At 53.2% G+C, this 21,700-nt stretch overlaps 1 protein-coding gene across 4 annotated transcripts in view; it reads left to right on the forward strand.

Moving 5' to 3' along the window:
• IDH3B (isocitrate dehydrogenase (NAD(+)) 3 non-catalytic subunit beta) overlaps positions 1-21,700 on the forward strand; it is a 64,325-nt gene that overhangs the window by 31,689 nt on the left and 10,936 nt on the right. For 3 of the 4 annotated variants that reach the window (XM_032980023.2, XM_032980024.2, XM_076057668.1), the window contains exons 7-11: positions 1-108; positions 1,356-1,458; positions 2,104-2,250; positions 7,964-8,058; positions 15,487-15,547. The exon at positions 1-108 is cut by the window's left edge and continues 26 nt beyond it. In XM_032980023.2, the coding sequence (XP_032835914.1) occupies positions 1-108; positions 1,356-1,458; positions 2,104-2,250; positions 7,964-8,058; positions 15,487-15,547 (514 nt within the window). The remainder of the gene's footprint in view (positions 109-1,355; positions 1,459-2,103; positions 2,251-7,963; positions 8,059-15,486; positions 15,548-21,700) is intronic. The other variant, XM_032980026.2, reaches the window with a different exon arrangement.

Raw genomic sequence — 21,700 nt, forward strand, 5'->3', positions numbered from 1 at the left:
CAAGATCATCACCCGCGACCGCTCCCGGCGAATCGCCAAGTTCGCATTTGACTACGCAACCAAACATGGACGGAGCAAAGTAACAGCCGTTCACAAGGCGAACATCATGTAGGTGGTGGTGGTGGTGGTGATGGTGGTGGTGGTGGTGGTGATGGTGGTGGTGGTGGTGTAGGTGGTGAGGGTGGTGGTGGTGGTGGTGGTGGTGAGGGTGGTGGTGGTGGTGTAGGTGGTGGTGGTGGTGGTGATGGTGATGGTGGTGGTGAGGGTAGTGGTGGTGGTGTAGGTGGTGAGGGTGGTGGTGGTGTAGGTGGTGAGGGTGGTGGTGGTGATGATGGTGGTGGTGGTGGTGATGGTGGTGGTGGTGGTGGGGGTGGTGGTGGTGGTGATGGTGGTGGTGGTGGTGGTGATGGTGGTGGTGAGGGTGGTTGTGGTGGTGGTGGTGATGGTGGTGGTGATGGTGGGGGTGGTGGTGGTGGTGATGGTGGGGGTGGTGGTGGTGGTGATGGTGGTGGTGGTGAGGGTGGTGGTGGTGGTGATGGTGGGGGTGGTGGTGGTGGTGGTGGGGTGGTGGTGGTGGTTGGGTTGGTGGGGGTGGTTGTGATGTGTATGTGTGTGTGTCTGTCTGTGTGTGTGTGTCTGTGTGTGTGTGTCTGTGTGTGTGTGTGTGTCTATGTGGGTGTCTGTGTGTGTCTGTGTGTCTGTCTGTGTGTGTGTGTCTGTGTCTGTCTGTGTGTCTGTGTCTGTCTGTGTGTGTGTGTGTGTGTCTGTGTGTGTGTCTGTGTGTGTGTCTGTGTGTGTGTGTCTGTGTGTGTGTCTGTGTGTGTGTGTGTGTCTGTGTGTGTGTCTGTGTGTGTGTGTCTGTGTGTGTCTGTGTGTGTGTGTCTATGTGGGTGTCTGTGTGTGTCTGTGTGTCTGTGTGTGTGTCTATGTGGGTGTCTGTGTGTGTCTGTGTGTCTGTGTGTGTGTGTCTGTGTGTGTGTGTGTCTGTGTGTGTGTGTATGTGTGTGTGTCTGTGTGTGTATCTGTGTGTGTGTCTGTGTGTGTGTGTCTGTGTGTGTGTCTGTGTGTGTGTCTGTGTGTGTGACTGTGTGTGTGCGCATCTGTGTGTGTGTGTGTCTGTGTGTGTGACTGTGTGTGTGTGTCTGTGTGTGTGTGTGTGTCTGTGTGTGTGACTGTGTGTCTGTGTGTGTGTCTGTGTGTGTGTCTGTGTGTGTGTGTCTGTGTGTGTGTGTGTGTCTGTGTGTGTGACTGTGTGTGTGTGTCTGTGTGTGTGTCTGTGTGTGTGTCTGTGTGTGTGTCTGTGTGTGTGTCTGTGTGTGTGTCTGTGTGTGTGTCTGTGTGTGTGTGTACTGCAGGAAACTTGGGGATGGCCTCTTCCTGCAGTGTTGTGAGGAGGTGGCTGCCCTCTACCCCCTCATCAAATACGACACCATCATCATAGACAACTGTTGTATGCAGGTAGCCACTCACTCACTCATTCACTCACTCACTCATTCACTCACTCATACACTCACTCATACACTCACTCACTCACCCACTCACTCACTCACCCACCCACCCACTCACTCACCCACCCACCCACTCACTCACCCACCCACCCACTCACTCACTCACCCACTCACTCACTCACCACTCACCCACTCACTCATCCACTCACTCACTCACTCACCCACTCACTCACTCACCACTCACCCACTCACTCACTCATCCACTCACTCACTCATACACCCACCCACTCACTCACTCACCCACTCACTCACTCACCAACGCAATCATCTCAGCGGTCAGCGCTACGATCCCGGTGACCTGAGTTCGATTCCCGCTCACGGCCAACACCACCAGTGTCTGTGTGTGTGTGTGTGTCTGTGTGTGTCTGTGTGTGTCTGTGTGTGTGTCTGTGTCTGTGTGTGTCTGTATGTGTGTATGTGTGTGTGTCTGTGTGTGTGTGTGTGTTTGTGTCTGTATGTGTGTATGTGTGTGTGTCTGTGTGTGTGAGACTGTGTGTGTGTCTGTGTGTGTGTGTGTGTGTCACTGTGTGTGTGTGTCTGTGTGTGACTGTGTGTATCTGTGTCTGTGTGTCTGACTGTGTGTGTGAGTGTGTAGTTGGTGTCTAACCCATACCAAATGGACGTGCTGGTAATGCCAAACTTGTACGGCAACATCATTGACAACCTCGCGGCTGGGCTGGTCGGCGGAGCCGGCGTGGTGCCGGGGGAGAGTTACAGCAGCGAGCACGCCGTGTTTGAGACGGTGAGAGACACGGGGAGACACGGGGAGACACGGGGAGACACGGGGAGACACGGGGAGACACGGGGAGACACGGGGAGACACGGGGAGACACGGGGAGACACGGGGAGACACGGGGAGACACAGAGACACGGGGAGAGTTACAGCAGCGAGCACGCCGTGTTTGAGACGGTGAGAGACACGGGGAGAGACGGGGAGACACGGGGAGACACGGGGAGACACGGGGAGACACGGGGAGACACGGGGAGACACGGGGAGACACAGAGACACGGGGAGACACGGGGAGACACGGGGTGACACGGGGTGACACGGGGAGAGTTACAGCAGCGAGCACGCCGTGTTTGAGACAGTGAGAGACACGGGGAGACACACAGAGACACGGGGAGACACGGGGAGACACGGGGAGACACACGGGGAGACACGGGGAGACACGGGGAGAGTTACAGCAGCGAGCACGCCGTGTTTGAGACGGTGAGAGACACGGGGAGACACGGAGAGACACACGGGGAGACACGGGGAGACACGGGGAGACACGGGGAGACACACGGGGAGAGTTACAGCAGCGAGCACGCCGTGTTTGAGACGGTGAGAGACACGGGGAGACACGGGGAGACACGGGGAGACACGGGGAGACACGGGGAGACACGGGGAGACACAGAGACACGGGGAGACACGGGGAGACACGGGGAGAGTTACAGCAGCGAGCACGCCGTGTTTGAGACAGTGAGAGACACGGGGAGACACGGGGAGACACGGGGAGACACGGGGAGACACGGGGAGAGACACGGGGAGAGACACGGGGAGAGTTACAGCAGCGAGCACGCCGTGTTTGAGACGGTGAGAGACACGGGGAGACACGGGGAGACACGGGGAGACACACGGAGACACGGGGAGACACGGGGAGACACGGGGAGACACGGGGAGACATGGGGAGACACGGGGAGACACGGGGAGACACGGGGAGACACGGGGAGAGTTACAGCAGCGAGCACGCCGTGTTTGAGACAGTGAGAGACACGGGGAGACACACAGGGAGACACGGGGAGACACGGAGACACGGGGAGACACGGGGAGACACGGGGAGACACGGGGAGAGTTACAGCAGCGAGCACGCCGTGTTTGAGACGGTGAGACAGTGAGACACACGGAGACACGGGGAGACACGGGGAGACACGGGGAGACACGGAGACACGGGGAGACACGGGGAGACACGGAGACACAGGGAGACACGGGGAGAGACACGGGGAGAGTTACAGCAGCGAGCACGCCGTGTTTGAGACGGTGAGACAGTGAGACACACGGAGACACGGGGAGACACGGGGAGACACGGGGAGACACGGAGACACGGGGAGACACGGGGAGACACGGAGACACAGGGAGACACGGGGAGAGACACGGGGAGAGTTACAGCAGCGAGCACGCCGTGTTTGAGACGGTGAGACAGTGAGACACACGGAGACACGGGGAGACACGGGGAGACACGGGGAGACACGGAGACACGGGGAGACACGGGGAGACACGGAGACACAGGGAGACACGGGGAGAGACACGGGGAGAGTTACAGCAGCGAGCACGCCGTGTTTGAGACGGTGAGACAGTGAGACACACGGAGACACACGGAGACACACGGAGACACGGGGAGACACGGGGAGACACGGGGAGACACGGGGAGACACGGGGAGACACGGGGAGAGTTACAGCAGCGAGCACGCCGTGTTTGAGACAGTGAGAGACACGGGGAGACACGGAGACACACGGAGACACGGGGAGACACGGGGAGACACGGGGAGACACGGGGAGACACGGGGAGACACGGAGAGACACGGGGAGACACGGGGAGACACGGAGACACGGGGAGAGTTACAGCAGCGAGCACGCCGTGTTTGAGACGGTGAGAGACACGGGGAGACACGGGGAGACACGGGGAGACACGGAGACACGGGGAGAGAGACACGGGGAGACACGGGGAGACACACGGGGAGAGTTACAGCAGCGAGCACGCCGTGTTTGAGACGGTGAGAGACACGGGGAGACACACGGAGACACGGGGAGACACGGGGAGACACGGGGAGACACGGGGAGAGTTACAGCAGCGAGCACGCCGTGTTTGAGACAGTGAGAGACACGGGGAGACACGGGGGAGACACGGGGAGACACGGGGAGACACGGGGAGACACGGGGAGACACGGGGAGACACGGGGAGAGTTACAGCAGCGAGCACGCCGTGTTTGAGACAGTGAGACACACGGGGAGACACACGGGGAGACACGGAGAGACACGGGGAGACACGGGGAGACACGGGGAGACACGGGGAGACACGGGGAGAGTTACAGCAGCGAGCACGCCGTGTTTGAGACGGTGAGACAGTGAGACACACGGGGAGACACGGGGAGACACGGGGAGACACGGGGAGACACGGAGACACACGGAGACACGGGGAGAGTTACAGCAGCGAGCACGCCGTGTTTGAGACGGTGAGAGACACGGGGAGACACAGAGACACGGGGAGACACGGGGAGACACGGGGAGAGAGACACGGGGAGAGAGACACGGGGAGAGAGACACGGGGAGACACGGGGAGACACGGGGAGAGACACGGGGAGAGACACGGGGGAGAGTTACAGCAGCGAGCACGCCGTGTTTGAGACGGTGAGAGACACGGGGAGACACGGGGAGACACGGGGAGACACGGGGAGAGACACGGGGAGAGACACGGGGAGAGACACGGTGAGAGACACGGGGAGACACGGGGAGACACGGGGAGACATGGAGAGAGACACGGGGAGAGACACGGGGAGAGACACGGGGAGAGACACGGGGAGAGACACGGAGACACGGGGAGACACGGAGAGACACGGGGAGACACGGGGAGACATGGAGAGACACGGGGAGAGACACGGGGAGAGACACGGGGAGAGACACGGGGAGAGACACGGAGACACGGGGAGACACGGAGAGACACGGGGAGAGACACGGGGAGACACGGGGAGACACGGGGAGACACGGGGAGACACGGGGAGAGACACGGGGAGACACACGGAGACACGGGGAGAGGCACGGAGACACACGGGGAGACACGGGGAGACACGGGGAGACACGGGGAGAGACACGGGGAGACACGGGGAGACACGGGGAGAGTTACAGCAGCGAGCACGCCGTGTTTGAGACGGTGAGACACACGGGGAGACACGGAGACACGGGGACACGGGGAGACACGGAGAGACACGGGGAGACACGGGGAGACACGGAGACACGGGGAGACACGGGGAGACACAGGGAGACACGGGGTGACGCGGGGAGAGTTACAGCAGCGAGCACGCCGTGTTTGAGACGGTGAGAGACACGGGGAGACACGGGGAGACACGGGGAGACACGGGGAGACACGGGGAGAGACACGGGGAGACACGGGGAGAGACACGGGGAGACACGGGGAGACACGGGGAGACACGGGGAGACACGGGGAGACACGGGGAGAGACACGGGGAGACACGGGGAGACACGGGGAGACACAGAGACACGGGGAGACACGGGGTGACACGGGGAGAGTTACAGCAGTGAGCACGCCGTGTTTGAGACAGTGAGACACGGGGAGACACGGGGAGACACGGGGAGACACGGGGAGACACGGGGAGACACGGGGAGACATGGAGAGACACGGGGGAGACACGGGGAGACACGGGGAGACACGGGGAGAAACACGGGGAGACACGGAGAGACACGGAGAGACACGGGGAGAGACACGGGGAGAGACACGGGGAGAGACACGGGGAGACACGGGGAGACACGGGGGAGACACGGGGAGAGACACGGGGAGAGACACTGGGAGAGAGACACGGGAGAGACACGGGGGAGACACGGGGGAGACACGGGGAGACACGGAGAGACACGGGGAGAGACACGGGGAGACACGGAGAGACACGGGGAGAGACACGGGGAGAGACACGGGGGAGACACGGGGAGAGAGACACGGGGGAGACACGGAGAGACACGGGGAGAGACACGGGGAGACACGGAGAGACACGGAGAGACACGGAGACACGGGGAGAGACACGGGGAGACACGGGGGAGACACGGGGAGAGACACGGGGAGAGACACTGGGAGAGAGACACGGGAGAGACACGGGGGAGACACGGGGGAGACACGGGGAGACACGGAGACACAGGGAGAGACACGGGGAGAGACACTGGGAGAGAGACACGGGAGAGACACGGGGGAGACACGGGGGAGACACGGGGAGACACGGAGAGACACGGGGAGAGACACGGGGAGACATGGAGACACGGGGAGAGAGACACGGGGGAGACACGGAGAGACACGGGGAGAGACACGGGGAGAGACACGGGGGAGACACGGGGAGAGAGACACGGGGGAGACACGGAGAGACACGGAGAGACACGGAGAGACACGGAGACACGGGGAGAGACACGGGGAGACACGGGGGAGACACGGGGAGAGACACGGGGAGAGACACTGGGAGAGAGACACGGGAGAGACACGGGGGAGACACGGGGGAGACACGGGGAGACACGGAGAGACACGGGGAGAGACACGGGGAGAGAGACACGGGGAGAGACACGGGGAGAGACACGGGGGAGACACGGGGAGACACGGGGGAGACACGGGGAGAGACACGGGGAGAGACACTGGGAGAGAGACACGGGAGAGACACGGGGGAGACACGGGGGAGACACGGGGAGACACGGAGAGACACGGGGAGAGACACGGGGAGACACGGAGAGACACGGGGAGAGACACGGGGAGAGACACGGGGGAGACACGGGGAGAGAGACACGGGGGAGACACGGAGAGACACGGGGAGAGACACGGGGAGACACGGAGAGACACGGAGAGACACGGAGACACGGGGAGAGACACGGGGAGACACGGGGGAGACACGGGGAGAGACACGGGGAGAGACACTGGGAGAGAGACACGGGAGAGACACGGGGGAGACACGGGGGAGACACGGGGAGACACGGAGACACAGGGAGAGACACGGGGAGAGACACTGGGAGAGAGACACGGGAGAGACACGGGGGAGACACGGGGGAGACACGGGGAGACACGGAGAGACACGGGGAGAGACACGGGGAGACATGGAGACACGGGGAGAGAGACACGGGGGAGACACGGAGAGACACGGGGAGAGACACGGGGAGAGACACGGGGGAGACACGGGGAGAGAGACACGGGGGAGACACGGAGAGACACGGAGAGACACGGAGAGACACGGAGACACGGGGAGAGACACGGGGAGACACGGGGGAGACACGGGGAGAGACACTGGGAGAGAGACACGGGAGAGACACGGGGGAGACACGGGGGAGACACGGGGAGACACGGAGAGACACGGGGAGAGACACGGGGAGAGAGACACGGGGAGAGACACGGGGGAGACACGGGGAGAGAGACACGGGGAGAGAGACACGGGGAGAGCTACAGCAGTGAGCACGCCGTGTTTGAGACGGTGACACACGGTGAGACACGGGGGAGGAGGACAACTTTTTAAATTTCTCTTCTTGGCTGTGCCCCTCCCCCCCCATGCCCCTCCCCCCTTGCCTCCCTCCCCCCATGCCCCTCCCCCCCATGCCCCTCCCCCCCCATTCCCCTCCCCCCCCATGCCCCTCCCCGCCATGCCCCTCCCCCCTTGCCTCCCTCCCCCCTCCCCCCATGCCCCTCCCCCATGCCCCCCCCCCCCCATGCCCCTCCCCCCAGGGTGCTCGCCATCCGTTTGCCCAGGCGCTGGGTAGGAACATTGCCAACCCGACTGCCATCCTCCTGTCATCCTCCAACATGCTGCGACACTTACAGTGAGTCTGTAGTGTATAGTGTAGTGTAGTAGTGTATAGTGTAGTGTAGTAGTGTAGTGTGTAGTAGTGTATAGTGTAGTGTATAGTGCCCAGGCGCTGGGTAGGAACATTGCCAACCCGACTGCCATCCTCCTGTCATCCTCCAACATGCTGCGACACTTACAGTGAGTCTGTAGTGTATAGTGTAGTGTATAATGTATAGTGTAGTAGTGTATAGTGTAGTGTATAGTGTAGTGTATAGTGCCCAGGCGCTGGGTAGGAACATTGCCAACCCGACTGCCATCCTCCTGTCATCCTCCAACATGCTGCGACACTTACAGTGAGTCTGTAGTGTATAGTGTAGTGTAGTAGTGTATAGAGTAGTAGTAGTAGTGTATAGTGTAGTAGTGTATAGTGTAGTGTATAGTGTAGTGTATAGTGTAGTGTATAGTGTAGTGTATAGTGTAGTGTATAGTGTAGTGTATAGTGTAGTGTATAGTGTAGTGTATAGTGTAGTAGTGTAGTGTATAGTGTAGTGTATAGTGTAGTAGTGTAGTAGTGTATAGTGTAGTGTATAGTGTAGTGTATAGTGTAGTGTATAGTGTAGTGTATAGTGTAGTAGTGTATAGTGTAGTGTATAGTGTAGTGTATAGTGTAGTGTATAGTGCCCAGGCGCTGGGTAGGAACATTGCCAACCCGACTGCCATCCTCCTGTCATCCTCCAACATGCTGCGACACTTACAGTGAGTCTGTAGTGTATAGTGTAGTGTAGTAGTGTAGTGTAGTAGTGTATAGTGTAGTGTATAGTGTAGTAGTGTATAGTGTAGTGTATAGTGTAGTAGTGTATAGTGTAGTGTATAGTGCCCAGGCGCTGGGTAGGAACATTGCCAACCCGACTGCCATCCTCCTGTCATCCTCCAACATGCTGCGACACTTACAGTGAGTCTGTAGTGTATAGTGTAGTGTAGTAGTGTAGTGTAGTAGTGTAGTAGTGTATAGTGTAGTAGTGTATAGTGTAGTGTATAGTGTAGTGTAGTAGTGTATAGTGTAGTGTATAGTGTAGTGTATAGTGTAGTAGTGTGTAGTGTAGTGTATAGTGTAGTGTATAGTGTAGTAGTGTATAGTGTAGTGTGTAGTGTAGTGTATAGTGTAGTGTATAGTGCCCAGGCGCTGGGTAGGAACATTGCCAACCCGACTGCCATCCTCCTGTCATCCTCCAACATGCTGCGACACTTACAGTGAGTCTGTAGTGTATAGTGTAGTGTAGTAGTGTAGTGTAGTAGTAGTGTATAGTGTAGTAGTGTATAGTGTAGTAGTGTATAGTGTAGTGTAGTGTATAGTGTAGTGTATAGTGTAGTGTATAGTGTAGTGTATAGTGTAGTAGTGTATAGTGTAGTGTATAGTGTAGTGTATAGTGTAGTAGTGTAGTGTATAGTGTAGTGTATAGTGTAGTAGTGTAGTAGTGTATAGTGTAGTGTATAGTGTAGTGTATAGTGTAGTGTATAGTGTAGTGTATAGTGTAGTAGTGTATAGTGTAGTGTATAGTGTAGTGTATAGTGTAGTGTATAGTGCCCAGGCGCTGGGTAGGAACATTGCCAACCCGACTGCCATCCTCCTGTCATCCTCCAACATGCTGCGACACTTACAGTGAGTCTGTAGTGTATAGTGTAGTGTAGTAGTGTAGTGTAGTAGTGTATAGTGTAGTGTATAGTGTAGTAGTGTATAGTGTAGTGTATAGTGTAGTGTATAGTGTAGTGTATAGTGTAGTAGTGTATAGTGTAGTGTATAGTGTAGTGTATAGTGTAGTGTATAGTGTAGTGTATAGTGTAGTGTATAGTGTAGTGTAGTAGTGTATAGTGTAGTGTATAGTGTAGTGTATAGTGCCCAGGCGCTGGGTAGGAACATTGCCAACCCGACTGCCATCCTCCTGTCATCCTCCAACATGCTGCGACACTTACAGTGAGTCTGTAGTGTATAGTGTAGTGTATAGTGTAGTGTAGTGTATAGTGTAGTGTATAGTGTAGTAGTGTATAGTGTAGTGTATAGTGTAGTGTATAGTGTAGTGTATAGTGTAGTGTATAGTGTAGTGTATAGTGTAGTAGTGTAGTAGTGTATAGTGTAGTGTATAGTGTAGTGTATAGTGTAGTGTATAGTGTAGTGTATAGTGTAGTAGTGTATAGTGTAGTGTATAGTGTAGTGTATAGTGTAGTGTATAGTGCCCAGGCGCTGGGTAGGAACATTGCCAACCCGACTGCCATCCTCCTGTCATCCTCCAACATGCTGCGACACTTACAGTGAGTCTGTAGTGTATAGTGTAGTGTAGTAGTGTAGTGTAGTAGTGTATAGTGTAGTGTATAGTGTAGTAGTGTATAGTGTAGTGTATAGTGTAGTAGTGTATAGTGTAGTGTATAGTGCCCAGGCGCTGGGTAGGAACATTGCCAACCCCACTGCCATCCTCCTGTCATCCTCCAACATGCTGCGACACTTACAGTGAGTCTGTAGTGTATAGTGTAGTGTATAGTGTAGTGTATAGTGTAGTGTATAGTGTAGTGTATAGTGCCCAGGCGCTGGGTAGGAACATTGCCAACCCGACTGCCATCCTCCTGTCATCCTCCAACATGCTGCGACACTTACAGTGAGTCTGTAGTGTATAGTGTAGTGTATAGTGTAGTGTATAGTGTAGTGTATAGTGTAGTAGTGTGTAGTGTAGTGTATAGTGTAGTAGTGTATAGTGTAGTAGTGTATAGTGTAGTGTATAGTGTAGTGTATAGTGTAGTGTAGTAGTAGTGTGTAGTGTAGTAGTGTATAGTGTAGTAGTGTATAGTGTAGTGTATAGTGTGTAGTGTAGTGTAGTGTATAGTGTAGTGTATAGTGTAGTAGTGTATAGTGTAGTAGTGTATAGTGTAGTGTATAGTGTAGTAGTGTATAGTGTAGTGTATAGTGTAGTGTATAGTGTAGTGTATAGTGTAGTGTATAGTGTAGTGTATAGTGTAGTGTAGTAGTGTATAGTGTAGTAGTGTATAGTGTAGTGTATAGTGTAGTGTATAGTGCCCAGGCGCTGGGTAGGAACATTGCCAACCCGACTGCCATCCTCCTGTCATCCTCCAACATGCTGCGACACTTACAGTGAGTCTGTAGTGTATAGTGTAGTGTATAGTGTAGTAGTAGTGTATAGTGTAGTGTATAGTGTAGTAGTGTATAGTGTAGTGTATAGTGTAGTAGTGTATAGTGTATAGTGTAGTGTAGTGTATAGTGTAGTGTATAGTGCCCAGGCGCTGGGTAGGAACATTGCCAACCCGACTGCCATCCTCCTGTCATCCTCCAACATGCTGCGACACTTACAGTGAGTCTGTAGTGTATAGTGTAGTGTAGTAGTGTATAGTGTAGTGTAGTAGTGTATAGTGTAGTATATAGTGTAGTGTGTAGTGTAGTGTGTAGTGTAGTGTAGTAGTGTATAGTGTAGTGTATAGTGTAGTGTATAGTGTAGTGTATAGTGTAGTAGTGTATAGTGTAGTGTATAGTGTAGTAGTGTATAGTGTAGTAGTGTATAGTGTAGTGTATAGTGTAGTGTATAGTGTAGTGTATAGTGTAGTGTATAGTGCCCAGGCGCTGGGTAGGAACATTGCCAACCCCACTGCCATCCTCCTGTCATCCTCCAACATGCTGCGACACTTACAGTGAGTCTGTAGTGTATAGTGTAGTGTATAGTGTAGTAGTGTAGTAGTGTATAGTGTAGTAGTGTATGGTGTAGTGTATAGTGTAGTGTATAGTGCCCAGGCGCTGGGTAGGAACATTGCCAACCCGACTGCCATCCTCCTGTCATCCTCCAACATGCTGCGACACTTACAGTGAGTCTGTAGTGTATAGTGTAGTGTATAGTGTAGTGTGTAGTGTATAGTGTAGTGTATAGTGTATAGTGTAGTAGTGTAGTAGTGTATAGTGTAGTAGTGTATGGTGTAGTGTATAGTGTAGTGTAGTAGTGTATAGTGTAGTGTATAGTGTAGTGTATAGTGTAGTAGTGTATAGAGTAGTAGTAGTAGTGTATAGTGTAGTAGTGTATAGTGTAGTGTATAGTGCCCAGGCGCTGGGTAGGAACATTGCCAACCCGACTGCCATCCTCCTGTCATCCTCCAACATGCTGCGACACTTACAGTGAGTCTGTAGTGTATAGTGTAGTGTATAGTGTAGTGTAGTAGTGTATAGTGTAGTAGTGTATAGTGTAGTAGTGTATAGTGTAGTGTATAGTGTAGTAGTGTATAGTGTAGTAGTGTATAGTGTAGTAGTGTATAGTGTAGTGTATAGTGCCCAGGCGCTGGGTAGGAACATTGCCAACCCGACTGCCATCCTCCTGTCATCCTCCAACATGCTGCGACACTTACAGTGAGTCTGTAGTGTATAGTGTAGTGTAGTAGTGTATAGTGTAGTGTAGTAGTGTATAGTGTAGTGTAGTAGTGTATAGTGTAGTGTATAGTGTAGTAGTGTATAGTGTAGTGTATAGTGTAGTAGTGTATAGTGTAGTAGTGTATAGTGTAGTGTATAGTGTAGTGTAGTAGTGTATAGTGTAGTAGTGTATAGTGTAGTGTATAGTGTAGTGTATAGTGTAGTAGTGTATAGTGTAGTGTGTAGTGTAGTGTATAGTGTAGTGTATAGTGTAGTAGTGTATAGTGTAGTAGTGTATAGTGTAGTGTATAGTGTAGTGTATAGTGTAGTGTATAGTGTAGTAGTAGTGTATAGTGTAGTAGTAGTGTATAGTGTAGTGTATAGTGTAGTGTATAGTGTAGTGTATAGTGTAGTGTATAGTGTAGTGTGGTAGTGTATAGTGTAGTATAGTAGTGTATAGTGTAGTGTAGTGTATATTGTAGTGTATAGTGTAGTAGTGTATAGTGTAGTGTATAGTGTAGTGTAGTAGTGTAGTGTAGTAGTGTATAGTGTAGTGTAGTGTATATTGTAGTGTATAGTGTAGTGTATAGTGTAGTGTAGTAGTGTATAGTGTAGTGTTGTGTATAGTGTAGTGTATAGTGTAGTAGTGTAGTGTATAGTGTAGTGTATAGTGTAGTGTATAGTGCCCAGGCGCTGGGTAGGAACATTGCCAACCCCACTGCCATCCTCCTGTCATCCTCCAACATGCTGCGACACTTACAGTGAGTCTGTAGTGTATAGTGTAGTGTAGTAGTGTAGTGTATAGTGTAGTGTATAGTGTAGTGTAGTAGTGTATAGTGTAGTGTATAGTGTAGTGTGTAGTGTAGTGTGTAGTGTAGTGTAGTAGTGTATAGTGTATAGTGTAGTGTATAGTGTAGTGTATAGTGTAGTGTATAGTGTAGTGTATAGTGTAGTGTATAGTGTAGTGTATAGTGTAGTGTATAGTGTAGTAGTAGTGTATAGTGTAGTGTATAGTGTAGTAGTGTATAGTGTAGTAGTGTATAGTGTAGTGTATAGTGTAGTGTATAGTGTAGTGTATAGTGTAGTGTATAGTGTAGTGTGGTAGTGTATAGTGTAGTGTAGTAGTGTATAGTGTAGTGTAGTGTATATTGTAGTGTATAGTGTAGTGTATAGTGTAGTGTATAGTGTAGTGTATAGTGTAGTGTATAGTGTAGTAGTGTATAGTGTAGTGTATAGTGTAGTGTATAGTGTGTAGTGTATAGTGTAGTGTATAGTGTAGTAGTGTATAGTGTAGTGTATAGTGTAGTAGTGTATAGTGTAGTGTATAGTGTAGTGTATAGTGCCCAGGCGCTGGGTAGGAACATTGCCAACCCCACTGCCATCCTCCTGTCATCCTCCAACATGCTGCGACACTTACAGTGAGTCTGTAGTGTATAGTGTAGTAGTGTATAGTGTAGTGTATAGTGTAGTGTATAGTGTAGTAGTGTATAGTGTAGTAGTGTATAGTGTAGTGTATAGTGTAGTGTATAGTGTAGTAGTGTATAGTGTAGTAGTAGTGTATAGTGTAGTAGTGTATAGTGTAGTGTATAGTGTAGTAGTGTATAGTGTAGTGTATAGTGTAGTGTAGTAGTGTATAGTGTAGTGTATAGTGTAGTAGTGTATAGTGTAGTGTATAGTGTAGTGTATAGTGTAGTAGTGTATAGTGTAGTGTAGTAGTGTATAGTGTAGTGTAGTAGTGTATAGTGTAGTGTATAGTGTAGTAGTGTATAGTGTAGTGTATAGTGTAGTGTATAGTGTATTAGTGTATAGTGTAGTGTAGTAGTGTATAGTGTAGTAGTGTAGTGTAGTAGTAGTGTATAGTGTAGTGTATAGTGTAGTGTATAGTGTAGTGTATAGTGTAGTGTAGTAGTGTATAGTGTAGTGTATAGTGTAGTAGTAGTGTATAGTGTAGTGTATAGTGTAGTAGTGTATAGTGTAGTGTATAGTGTAGTGTATAGTGTAGTGTATAGTGTAGTAGTGTATAGTGTAGTGTATAGTGTAGTGTATAGTGTAGTGTAGTAGTGTATAGTGTAGTGTAGTAGTGTATAGTGTATAGTGTAGTAGTATATAGTGTAGTGTATAGTGTAGTGTATAGTGTAGTAGTGTATAGTGTAGTGTATAGTGTAGTAGTGTATAGTGTAGTAGTGTATAGTGTAGTAGTGTATAGTGTAGTAGTGTATAGTGTAGTAGTGTATAGTGTATAGTGTAGTAGTGTATAGTGTAGTAGTGTATAGTGTAGTAGTGTATAGTGTAGTAGTGTATAGTGTAGTAGTGTATAGTGTAGTAGTGTATAGTGTAGTAGTGTATAGTGTAGTAGTGTATAGTGTAGTAGTGTATAGTGTAGTGGTGTATAGTGTAGTGTATAGTGTAGTGTAGTAGTGTATAGTGTAGTGTATAGTGTAGTGTATAGTGTAGTGTAGTAGTGTAGTAGTGTATAGTGTAGTGTATAGTGTAGTGTATAGTGTAGTGTATAGTGTAGTAGTGTATAGTGTAGTGTATAGTGTAGTAGTAGTGTATAGTGTAGTGTATAGTGCCCAGGCGCTGGGTAGGAACATTGCCAACCCCACTGCCATCCTCCTGTCATCCTCCAACATGCTGCGACACTTACAGTGAGTCTGTAGTGTATAGTGTAGTGTAGTAGTGTATAGTGTAGTGTATAGTGTAGTGTATAGTGTAGTGTATAGTGTAGTGTATAGTGTAGTGTATAGTGTAGTAGTGTATAGTGTAGTAGTGTATAGTGTAGTGTATAGTGTAGTAGTGTATAGTGTAGTAGTGTATAGTGTAGTAGTGTATAGTGTAGTAGTGTATAGTGTAGTAGTGTATAGTGTAGTGTATAGTGTAGTGTATAGTGTAGTGTAGTAGTGTATAGTGTAGTGTAGTAGTGTAGTGTAGTAGTGTATAGTGTAGTAGTGTATAGTGTAGTGTATAGTGTAGTAGTGTATAGTGTAGTAGTGTATAGTGTAGTAGTGTAGTAGTGTATAGTGTAGTGTAGTATGTAATGTGTACTGTGTGTGTGTGTTTGTGTCCCAGTATGGAGTACCACGCTAACATGATCTATGATGCGGTACGCAAGGTCATCAAGACAGGCAAGGTGAGTCGCTCAACCACCCACCCACTCACCCACCCACCCACTCACCCACCCACTCACCCACCCACTCACTCACTCACCCACCCACTCACTCACCCACTCACCCACCCACTCACCCACTCACCCACCCACTCACCCACCCACTCACCCACCCACCCACTCACTCACTCACCCACGCACTCACTCACCCACTCACTCACTCACCCACCCACCCACTCACCCACCCACTCACCCACCCACTCACCCACTCACCCACCCACTCACTCACCCACTCACCCACCCATTCACTCACCCACTCACCCACCCATTCACTCACCCACTCACCCACTCACTTACCCACCCACTCACTCACCCACCCACTTACCCACTCACCCACTCACTCACCCACTCACTCACTCACCCACCCACCCACTCACCCACTCACCCACTCACTCACTCACTCACCCACCCACTCACTCACTCACCCACTCACTCATCCACTCACTCACTCACCCACCCACCCACCCACTCACTCACTCACTCACCCACCCACTCACTCACTCACTCAGCCACTCACTCAACCACTCACTCACTCACCCACTCACTCACCCACTCACCCACCCACTCACTCACTCAGCCACTCACTCAACCACTCACTCACCCACTCACTCACTCACCCACTCACTCACTCACTCAGCCACTCACTCACTCAACCACTCACTCACCCACTCACTCAACCACTCACTCACCCACCCACTCACTCAACCACTCACTCACCCACTCACTCACTCGCCCACTTACCCACTCACCCACTGACTCACTCACCCACCCACTTACCCACTCACCCACCCACTCACCCACCCACTCACTCACCCACTCACCCACTCACTCACTCGCCCACTTACCCACCCACTCACTCACCCACTCACTCACTCACTCACCCACCCACTCACTCACTCACCCACTCACTCACCCACCCACCCACTCACTCACCCACCCACTCACTCACTCACTCACCCACCCACTCACTCACTCATTCACTCACTCACTCACCCACCCACTCACTCACTCACCCACTCACTCACCCACCCACCCACTCACTCACTCACTCACCCACCCACTCACTCACTCAGCCACTCAGTCAACCACTCAACCACTCACTCACCCACTCACTCACTCACTCACCCACTCACTCACCCACCCACTCACCCACCCACTCACTCACCCACCCACCCAGTCAGCCACTAACTCAGCCACTCACTCAACCACTCAACCACTCACTCACCCACTCACTCACTCACTTACCCACTCACTCACTCACTCAGCCACTCACTCAGCCACTCACGCAACCACTCACTCACCCACTCACTCACCCACTCACTCACTCACTCATCCACTCACTCACTCAACCACTCACTCACCCACTCACTCAACCACTCACTCACCCACCCACTCACTCACCCACTCACTCACTCACCCACTCACCCACTCACTCACTCACTCACCCACTCACTCACTCACTCACCCACCCACTCACTCACTCACCCACTCACTCACCCACCCACCCACCCACTCACTCACTCACTCACCCACCCACTCACTCACTCACTCACCCACCCACTCACTCACTCACTCACCCACCCACTCACTCACTCACCCACTCACTCACCCACCCACCCACCCACTCACTCACTCACTCACCCACCCACTCACTCAATAAGCCACTCAACCAAGCACTCAACCACTCACTCACCCACTCACTCACTCACCCACCCACTCACTCACTCACCCACTCACTCATCCACTCACTCACTCACCCACCCACCCACCCACTCACTCACTCACTCACCCACCCACTCACTCACTCACTCAGCCACTCACTCAACCACTCACTCACTCACTCACCCACTCACTCACCCACTCACCCACCCACTCACTCACTCAGCCACTCACTCACTCAGCCACTCACTCAACCACTCACTCACCCACTCACCCACCCATTCACTCATCCACTCACCCACCCATTCACTCACCCACTCACCCACTCACTTACCCACCCACTCACTCACCCACCCACTTACCCACTCACCCACTCACTCACCCACTCACTCACTCACCCACCCACCCACTCACCCACTCACCCACTCACTCACTCACCCACCCACTCACTCACTCACCCACTCACTCATCCACTCACTCACTCACCCACCCACCCACCCACTCACTCACTCACTCACCCACCCACTCACTCACTCAGCCACTCACTCAACCACTCACTCACTCACCCACTCACTCACCCACTCACCCACCCACTCACTCACTCAGCCACTCACTCAACCACTCACTCACCCACTCACTCACTCACCCACTCACTCACTCACTCAGCCACTCACTCACTCAACCACTCACTCACCCACTCACTCAACCACTCACTCACCCACCCACTCACTCAACCACTCACTCACCCACTCACTCACTCGCCCACTTACCCACTCACCCACCTACTGACTCACTCACCCACCCACTTACCCACTCACCCACCCACTCACCCACCCACTCACTCACCCACTCACCCACTCACTCACTCGCCCACTTACCCACCCACTCACTCACCCACTCACTCACTCACTCACCCACTCACTCACTCACTCACCCACCCACTCACTCACTCACCCACTCACTCACCCACCCACCCACTCACTCACTCACCCACCCACTCACTCACTCACTCACCCACCCACTCACTCATTCACTCACTCACTCACCCACCCACTCACTCACTCACCCACTCACTCACCCACCCACCCACTCACTCACTCACTCACCCACCCACTCACTCACTCAGCCACTCAGTCAACCACTCAACCACTCACTCACCCACTCACTCACTCACTCACCCACTCACTCACCCACCCACTCACCCACCCACTCACTCACCCACCCACCCACTCAGCCACTCACTCAGCCACTCACTCAACCACTCAACCACTCACTCACCCACTCACTCACTCACTTACCCACCCACTCACTCACTCACTCAGCCACTCACTCAGCCACTCACTCAACCACTCACTCACCCACTCACTCACCCACTCACTCACTCACTCATCCACTCACTCACTCAACCACTCACTCACCCACTCACTCAACCACTCACTCACCCACCCACTCACTCACCCACTCACTCACTCACTCACCCACTCACCCACTCACTCACTCACTCACCCACTCACTCACTCACCCACCCACTCACTCACTCACCCACTCACTCACCCACCCACCCACTCACTCACTCACCCACCCACTCACTCACTCACCCACCCACTCACTCACTCACTCACCCACCCACTCACTCACTCACCCACTCACTCACCCACCCACCCACTCACTCACTCACCCACCCACTCACTCAATAAGCCACTCAACCAAGCACTCAACCACTCACTCACCCACTCACTCACTCACTCACCCACCCACTCACTCACTCACCCACTCACTCATCCACTCACTCACTCACCCACCCACCCACCCACTCACTCACTCACCCACTCACCCACTCACTCACTCAGCCACTCACTCACTCAGCCACTCACTCAACCACTCACTCACCCACTCACTCACTCACTCACCCACTCACTTACTCACTCAGCCACTCACTCACTCAACCACTCACTCACCCACTCACTCAACCACTCACTCACCCACCCACTCACTCAACCACTCACTCACCCACTCACTCACTCGCCCACTTACCCACTCACCCACCTACTGACTCACTCACCCACCCACTTACCCACTCACTCACCCACTCACCCACCCACTCACCCACCCACTCACTCACCCACTCACCCACTCACTCACTCGCCCATTTACCCAACCACTCACTCACCCACTCACTCACTCACTCACCCACTCACTCACTCACTCACCCACTCACTCACCCACCCACTCACTCACCCACTCACTCACCCACCCACCCACTCACTCACTCACTCACCCACCCACTCACTCACTCACTCACCCACCCACTCACTCACTCACTCATTCACTCACTCACTCACTCACTCACCCACCCACTCACTCACTCACCCACTCACTCACCCACCCACCCACCCACTCACTCACTCACCCACCCACTCACTCACTCAGCCACTCAGTCAACCACTCAACCACTCACTCACCCACTCACTCACTCACTCACCCACTCACTCACCCACCCACTCACCCACCCACTCACCCACCCACCCACTCACTCACCCACCCACCCACTCACTCACTCAGCCACTCACTCAACCACTCAACCACTCACTCACCCACTCACTCACTCACCCACCCACTCACTCACTCACTCAGCCACTCACTCAGCCACTCACTCAACCACTCACTCACCCACTCACTCAACCACTCACTCACCCACCCACTCACTCACCCACTCACTCACTCACCCACTCACTCACTCACTCACCCACTCACTCACTCACTCACCCACCCACTCACTCACTCACCCACTCACTCACCCACCCACCCACTCACTCACTCACCCACCCACTCACTCACTCACTCACCCACCCACTCACTCACTCACTCACCCACCCACTCACTCACTCACTCACCCACTCACTCACCCACCCACCCACTCACTCACTCACTCACCCACCCACTCACTCACTCAGCCACTCACTCAACCACTCAACCACTCACTCACTCGCTCACCCACTCACTCACCCACCCACTCACTCACTCACTCACCCACCCACTCACTCACTCACTCAACCACTCACTCACCCACTCACTCACTCACCCACTCACTCACTCACTCAGCCACTCACTCACTCAACCACTGACTCACCCACTCACTCAACCACTCACTCACCCACCCACTCACTCACCCACTCACTCACTCACCCACTCACCCACTCACTCACTCACTCACCCACTCACTCACTCACTCACCCACCCACCCACCCACTCACTCACTCACCCACTCACTCACCCACCCACCCACTCACTCACTCACCCACCCACTCACTCACTCACTCACCCACCCACCCACCCACTCACTCACTCACCCACTCACTCACTCACTCACCCACTCACTCACCCACCCACCCACTCACTCACTCACTCACCCACCCACTCACTCACTCAGCCACTCACTCAACCACTCAACCACTCACTCACCCACTCACTCACTCGCTCACCCACTCACTCACCCACCCACCCACTCACCCACCCACTCACTCACCCACCCACCCACCCACTCACTCACTCAGCCACTCACTCACTCAACCACTCACTCACCCACTCACTCAACCACTCACTCACCCACCCACTCACTCACTCACCCACTCACTCACTCACCCACTCACTCACTCGCCCACTTACCCACTCACCCATCTACTGACTCACTCACCCACCCACTTACCCACTCACCCACCCACTCACCCACCCACTCACCCACTCACTCACTCGCCCACTTACCCACCCACTCACTCACCCACCCACCCACTTACCCACTCACCCACTCACCCACCCACTCACTCACCCACCCACTCACTCACCCACTCACTCACTCGCCCACTCACCTACTCACTCACTCACTCACCCACTCATCCACCCACTCACCCACCCACTCACTCACCCACTCACCCACTCACTCACTCACTCACCCACTTACCCACCCACTCACTCACCCACCCACTCACCCACCCACCCACTCACCCACTCACTCACTCAGCCACTCACCCACTCACTCACTCACTCACCCCCTTACCCACCCACTCACTCACCCACCCACTCACTCACTCACCCACCCACTCACCCACTCACTCACTCAGCCACTCACCCACTCACTCACTGAGTGGTTGAACGAGTGATTAAGTGGGTGAGTGAGTGAGTGGGTGAGTGGGTGGGTGAGTGGGTAAGTGGGTGGGTGAATGGGTAGTTGGGTGGGTGGGTGAGTGAGTGGGTGAGTGAGTGGTTGGGTGAGTGGTTGGGTGAGTGAGTGGGTGGGTGAGGGGGTGAGTGGGTGTGTGTGTGCACTTGCCTCTACAGCCCTGCTAGAGGCTACCTGGGGGAGCTTTTTCTGTCTCAGCACTTGCCCCTACAGCCCTCTTAATGGCTACCTGGGGGATCTTTTTCTGCGTCTCAGCACTTGCCCCTACAGCCCTGCTAGAG

Source organism: Petromyzon marinus, chromosome 83 (genome assembly GCF_048934315.1).
Source record: "Petromyzon marinus isolate PM22_M1 ecotype Great Lakes invasive population chromosome 83, UKy_Petmar_22M1.pri1.0, whole genome shotgun sequence".
In the NCBI taxonomy this organism is placed as follows: domain Eukaryota; kingdom Metazoa; phylum Chordata; class Hyperoartia; order Petromyzontiformes; family Petromyzontidae; genus Petromyzon; species Petromyzon marinus.